This window comes from Nannospalax galili, unplaced genomic scaffold (assembly GCF_000622305.1).
Source record: "Nannospalax galili isolate Female #2095 unplaced genomic scaffold, S.galili_v1.0 scaffold1398, whole genome shotgun sequence".
Taxonomy (NCBI): domain Eukaryota; kingdom Metazoa; phylum Chordata; class Mammalia; order Rodentia; family Spalacidae; genus Nannospalax; species Nannospalax galili.
This window is the reverse complement of record NW_008342016.1, coordinates 490,158-497,438: the sequence shown is the minus strand read 5'-3', so window position 1 is coordinate 497,438 and position 7,281 is coordinate 490,158. Positions and strand designations below refer to the sequence as shown.

General features: G+C 43.0%; 1 protein-coding gene across 1 annotated transcript in view; it reads right to left on the bottom strand.

The window, feature by feature from the left end:
• Nucleotides 1–7,281, bottom strand: part of Ccdc173 (coiled-coil domain containing 173) — a 44,695-nt gene that overhangs the window by 3,233 nt on the left and 34,181 nt on the right. The window contains exon 6 of the mRNA XM_017799284.1: nt 5,742–5,881. Within this exon, the coding sequence (XP_017654773.1) occupies nt 5,742–5,881 (140 nt within the window). The remainder of the gene's footprint in view (nt 1–5,741; nt 5,882–7,281) is intronic.

Below are 7,281 nucleotides of genomic sequence, written 5' to 3'. Positions count from 1 at the left end.
GGAGGTTTTAGAAGGTGTGGCTATCCTGGAGGAAGCATGTCACTGGGGGTGGGCTTAGAGAATTCTTAAGCCGTGCCAGATCTCCAGTTGCTCTCTTGCTTCCTGTGCCTGTGTGATGATGTGAGAGCTTAGCTTCTGCTGCTCCTGCTCCAGCCACCTCCAGCCACCATGCGTCCCTGCCATGATGGACTGTAATTCCCCTGGAACTGTAAGCTCAAATAAACTCTTCCTTCTATAAATTACTTGGGTCAGTGTTTCTATCTATCACAGCAACAGAAAAGTGACTAATACAGGTGCATACCTTAATCCCGGTACTGAAGATGAGGAAACTGAGGCAGGAAGATCACGAGTTTGAGAGGAGCCTGAGCTACATAGAGAAACACACAGGAAGCAGGGAGAAGCAGGAAGAGGAGGAAGAGGAAGAAGAAAACACAGGAACAGAAAAGCAAGATCTCAAAGTACAGAAATATTTTTATATGAAAATTTGCTAAAATTTTTACTAAACTATGTAATTTAAATGTTATGACAGGTGGACTAGAGAAATGGCTCAGCAATGAAGAGCCCTAGCTACTGTTGCAGAAGACCTGGGCTCAGTTCCCAGCACTAGCATAGTGGCTAACAACCATCTGTAACTCCAGTTCCAGGGGATCCAACACCCACTTCTGACCTCCATGGGCACTGTATGATACAGGTGCACTTACATACACGCAGGCAATGCACTCACACACATTAAAAATAAAATATATAGGCTGGGCATGGTAGCGCATGCCTTTAATCCCAGCACTTGGGAGGCAGAGGCAGGCGGATCTCTGTGAGTACAAGGCCAGCCTGGTCTACATAGTGAGTTCCAGGACAGCTGGGGCTACAGGGAGACCCTGTCTCAAAAAGACAAAAAAATAAATAAATTAATTAAATATTTTTTAAAAAAGACTGGGGAAGAGTATTTAGAGGAAGCTGGTAATTAATCTGGGCAGACAATGGTAATTTACACTTAGAATCATCCTTATCTTTTCCCTCCCACCACTTCCATTTCCTTTGTGATGTTTGGGATTAAACCTAGGCTGTCACCCACATACTAGGCAAGTGCTGGACCACTGAGCTGTACCCCAAGCCCTTCTCCCCAAATCTTCCTTCTGCTATGTGTTCTGTTCTTTTCTTAAAGACAACAGAAGGCACCACTTAAGAGTGTCCCCAAAGTTCTGTAAAAACCCAGAGTGGGTCCTAGGAGTAACCTTGATTTCCAGAAGAGATGGAAAACTTGGCTCTTCTTATGGCTAGCTGCACCGGAATTTAGGAGTCATATGTCTCCTTACAGATCATGAAATTTCTCTACAAGGGGAATAATGCTCCTCCCAGAAACCATAGGTTATCAAATTAAAAAGCCCAGTCTCAGGTGCTGTATCCCTTTGAGATGTTAGTTAAGGGGGGCCCCAGAGGACTGCCCCCCCAAACAAGGCAAACTATTGCCATTGCTCTTGGTTGCCCAGAAGAACTTGACAGACTACGTTGTTGCAGATACCACCTTGGTTGCAAGACCTAGAGAAATCAATCTGGTGCTGACCTGGAAGCTTCCTGCCGGCTGGCTTTCATAGGACTGCAGTATGTTATGCAGACTGCTGTGGGAGAAAAATCATCAAAATCCTTACGCAGCTGTGAATCTGGAAGCTACAGCAGCCACTGACCTGGCAAGACATTCCCATGGGTGCAATAGTGGCATGAATATTATGGGAATAGTCAACCACTTCTGACTGGATTTAATGCCTGCTCCACTGAAGGAAACGCATGCCTGATACTGCCAAGAACCTGTGGTTGGGAGTTCATGGGCCCTGGGGAAAACCTACTACTATTATGTTGCTAAATGGTCATAGTATTAAACTACCTTCTAAATACGTATTTCTAAACCTGTAGATTAGTGCAGCTCTCTTTCCCAGAGAAACATCTTTTTTCAGTAGAGAGTGGTAAACATAGAGACTTACAAATGGCCAAATTACAAAGAATAAGTGTCTAGGAAGTATTGAGTCATAAATGGGACCTCTATAATATATCCTTCCACCCAAGGCTCAGGGAACATCTCAGAAGAAGGGGTAGAAAGATTATAAGAGCTAGAGGTCAAGGAGGACTGGGATGAAACAGTGTCTGCTGTACCTGTGAGGGCCATTACATGCATGAAGTCACTGTAGCTGTGGTTGCTTGCACATACCTGCACAAGATGAAGCCAGTCAACATTCCAGCATGAATTGGAGGGGGTACATGAGGGCCCTAGTCCTAGCCAAGGAGCAGTAGATGGCTGTGAGGGGAAGGAGAGTCAGTTTTATTTAGGGATGTGGTCACTAGTAGGTTGACCATGCTCCAGTGAATACTTCATGCTTCATACTTGTGTATATGTATGGCAATAATTGGGCTCAGCAGTTGTTTTAAAAAAAAAAAGACATGAGGTTAGATGGGAGTGGTGAGTGTGTGTGCGTGCGTGTGCGTGCGTGCGTGTGCATGTGTAGATTAGAATGCGTTAGAGGTGAAGAGTAGGGGGTAAATATGATAGAAATATATGCATGTAAAGTTATAAAAATTATATTAAAATTTCCTTGTCTGCACATACTACTGCTCTCCTTTTTATTTATTTATTTATTTATTTATTTATTTATTTAATTTATAGACAAGGTCTCTTTACTGAACTTAAAGCTCACTGTCTTGGTTAGACTGGCTAGACAGGGATCCCTAGGGAATACCCTTAAGGCCACCTCCCCAGCACTAGCATTATAGAGACACACTGCCATACCTGGTTTTTAGTGGATGTTGAGGATCTGAACTCAGGTCCTTATGCTTGTAGAGCAAATACTTTATCAATTGAGGCATCTCTCCAGTCCAGAAAATATTTTAGAATTTTATTATACCCTGCTTGCTCTAACATTGGAGGCTTATATTATAAAACATCTTTCTTTAAATAAAACCTAACAGAAGCTATTAAAAGATTGAATAAATTTATTCTCTCCCTATGCCCATCTGGAGTCTAATAATAGAACTGTTGATTTTAACTGTTTATATGTCCCTCTCCCTTTACACTAGGAGATTCCTGAAGTCAGGGACTGGATGAATTTGCTCCCTAGTCTGGGGCCAAATATGTATCTGGAACATCATAAACAATAGGCTCATTTTATTAAAAGATAAGGGAAGGAAACTGGGCAAAAATATTTTAATTAGTTAAGACAAGTTCACTGATTTATTGAGTGACTTTGTAAAGAGATATATGAAGAGACCTCAGCAGACTGCCTGAGAGTGCCTGGATCTGGCCTCTGCCTAGTGAGACAGGGTATCATGTGTCCCAGGCCGGCCTCCAACTTGTTATGTAGCTGAAGATGACTTTGAACCCCACTGATCCTCCTGCCTCCACGTCCTGAGTTCTGAGATTACAGGCATGCCACCATGCCTGGTTCTATGCAGTGCTGGGAATCGAACTCAGGGTTTCAAAATGCATACTAGGCAAACACTCTACCAACTGAGCTACATCCCCAGCCCTGGACTATCCAGAATCTTGAGGCAAAGGATTAGGGGAAATGAAGGACATGAAGAATGTAACCTCAAAAAGCAAAATGAGTATGTTAGAGTCATTGTAGTCGTGGACTGGAAGTACTTGTCAGAACAGCACGAGGAGCTCTGTGGAAGTCAGAAGATAGATGTACACCCTTGGATGAAAGTCTTAGATGGCCGTTGAGATGTGTCTGGGTCCGTGATTTTCATACCTCATAACACAAGTCATTGCTATTTAATCCACATTGGACCCCAAGTGGCAAAAGCACTGTCTATATTCTAGACAGTGACTTGACACTGATGAATGGCTTGACTATTAGAAAGCCAAAGAGAAATGAAAATTGAAATAGAAATACATAGTCTTGCACACTGAAAGAAAAAGAGAGATGTGAGAAATTATTGAAAAGGACACAGTGTACAGTCCAAGGAAATCAGAGTCTAGAGTAAAAAAGAGATGTTTATGCAAATACACATGGCAAATGGTGATACATGTCCTGTGAATGCTAGAAGATACAGAAGACTTGGGGGAAAGGTGATGCTTCAGTTAATACAGAAAACACTGTTCTATACACTTTGCAGATGAACAGTCTACTATGTGTCAGACAGTATTCCAGGTGCTGAGGGCATGACAAAGAACAAAAGCAGTAAAAGCTCTGTATTTCACTATGCTCTGCTTTTCTTTCTCCATTTGGCCTTTAAATGTGAGGTTTCCTAAGGGCTATGGCACCTTTGTCACTTAGCTTGTTGCTCTAGGTGAGCTTGCCTGAATCCACAGCTCTACCTACCACTTATACGGGGAGAATAAATTTTGATTGTCAGCATGATTAGATTAAGAAACACCTGGAACACTGGTGAAGCACACATTTGGGCATATCTGTTAGGACATTTCCAGAGAGGACCGACAGAGAAGACACCCATTCTGAATGTAGGCAGCATCATCTCATGGGCGAGGCAGGGTCCTGGACTGAATAAAGAGAGGAAAAAAGAGAAAGTGAACTGAGCCTATGTACCAGCATTCATCTCTCTCTGCATCCTGCTCTACTCAGATACGGACAAACAGCCTCATGTTTTTGCCTTCACAGCAAGAGCAGCACTGGCTTTCCTACTATGAAGGACTATCCCTTCAAAACATAAACCAAAACTAAATCCTGTCTCCTTTAAGTTGTTTACTGTCAGATATTTGGTTACAGCAGTGAGAAAAGTAACAAATGCATATATCAATGACTCACAGAGGCCCCTCCAGCTCAGATGTCTCCTATAGTAGACCAGTGCCTTCAACCATCTATCACAGAGAGTTCTGGATTATCCCATGGGTACTTCAGTTCTCATGCCCCAAACTGAAGTTATCGTGTCACAAAATGCCCCAGTCACCTAATGAGACTTTGTCTCCCAAAGACTACTCTCATAGCATAACTTCTGGCTTACTATATATCGTCAGATAGCACTCCATTCATTTCACAAGGTAGTTAAGAGCCTACCTGTGCTCTACACCTAAGGCTCATGGAACATAGAACAAGGGATGAAGAGAACACTAATGTATCCTTCAAACTCTCATCAGTGAAGCTCCCTCATGCAACAGAGGGCCAGGAATGCAAAAGGTCACAAATGGCCAAAATGCAGAGTAAGAGTGTGCAGAGTGTGGGTCCTTGGACAATACTCTTATATTAAAATCAACCCACCCAGGGCTCAGGGACCATTTTCAGAAGAGGGGGTGGAAAGATTGTAAGAGCCAGGGAGGTGCAGGACCATACGGAAATAGTCTTATAGGTGCCTGGGACCCTTCTCATACAAACCTACAGCAATGGTGTCAGCATACACAAGACCCATGCAAACTTAAGCAGACAAAAAACCAGCACAGAACTGTGGAAATGAGCAGCAGGCCCCAATCTTAGTCGAAGAATTACTGGCAGCTGATTACTGCTGCGTGAGGAAGAGCTGATCTTCTTAAAGGGAGGGACTCTAGATAAGCTGGCTAGATCCCAGCGGATGAACTTGCACTGAGGGACATCTAGGGACATTAACTTTACATGACAGGCCTTAACACAAATGACAGAATGTATGAATTCCAGTGGGGGGGGGCTATGGAAAGGTGCCAAAGGGGAAAGGTGTTATAAAGATGATAAGATGATTTTATGTATGAAATACACAAAAATTCAATTTAAAAATTTAAAAATGAATAAATAAAATGGAGGAAGTAAAAAACAAAAATATCCTACCTGTGGGTTTCATCATCTTTGTCTTTCCTCATTTGTATGAGATGCTTTTTTGCTTTGATAAACTTTCTAATATTTTCATCTTCCTCTTCTTGCTGCTGCTGTTCCATAGCTCTGATGATATTTTTATTATACATATGGTCCTTAGGGAAATAAGTATATATTATCATAAAATATCTTTTACCGTATCTAATAAGAACCTGCCAAATGGTCAAGGCCTCTGACCCAGTTCTTTCTCTCCTGAAATTTTTTCTTTTTCGGTCTTTTTGAGACAGGGTTCACTGGAACTCACTATGTAGACCAGGCTGCCCCTGCCTCCGAGTGCTGGAACTAAAGGCATGAGCCACCAGGCCCAGCTATCTCTCCTGAAATTTATCACAAAGAAATAATCAGAAAATCAAATAAAGGTTTATGCCCATGCACTTAATCTCAAAGTTATTTATATTAATAATATAATAATTGGAAACAGTGTAGCGGCTGTGATCTCAGCAGACTGCCAGAGAGTGCTGGGTTCTGACCTCCCTCTGGCTTAAGGGCTGAGAACACAGGGGACTGCCTGAGAGCACCTGGATCCTGCCTTCTTGTGGTGGTGAGCTTCCCCTAATTGCACCACACCCATCCCACTACCTGGGATTTCATGAGGCCCCTCCAAAGGCCCCAGGGCAGATCTGGCTTTGGTAGGCTAAGGCTGAGATCCTAGCAGACAAACTGAGAGGGTGGGTTCCAGTCTCCATCAGCATAGCAGCTGTGTTCTCAGCAAATTGCCAGAGAGCTGGGTTCTGGCCTCCCTCTGGCATAGAGGCTGAGAACACAGGGGGCTGCCTGAGAGCACCAGGATCCTGCCTCCACATGATGGTGAGCTTCCCCTAATTGCACAATACCCATCCCCCTACCTGGGATTTTGGCCACTCCTGAGGCCATAGGGCAGATCTGGCTTTGGTAGGCACAGACTGAGATCACAGCAGACCAACTGCGAGTCCCAAAATCGGCCCTCGGAATTTCCCAAATTTTCTCTGAGTTCCTGCTAATAGGGGTCCAAACCTTAGAAGGAAGCCTGAGTGTACATGACTGGACCCTAACTTGGGCTTCTGTGGGTGCTCCTGAGTAACTGATCTGAAGCCATCAGTTCCCTCCAAAATAAAACCTGAGAGAACCTGAAACGTCAACCAATCAGCTTTACATAATCAATAAGGAAAGGACCTGGGCACCCGAATAATACAAACAGAAGCATACTTCAACTTAATTCTCATATCAGAATCATAAACAACAAAGGAAATTCACATGCCAACACCACAACGAAAGGATAATAAAATGGAAAGCCAAAACACTATGTCCCCACCAAACTCCACCAGTCCCGTAGAAGAATTCAACAAGGAGAACCCCTAGAGATAACCCAGGACACTGAATTTAAAAGAACAATCATAAACATGATCAAGGAATTCAATGAATTTAAAGAACACATGAACAAACAAATCAAAGAACTAAAATAAGATAGGGATAAACTTTTGAATGAATTCATAAAAGAGAAACACTGAAGAAAACT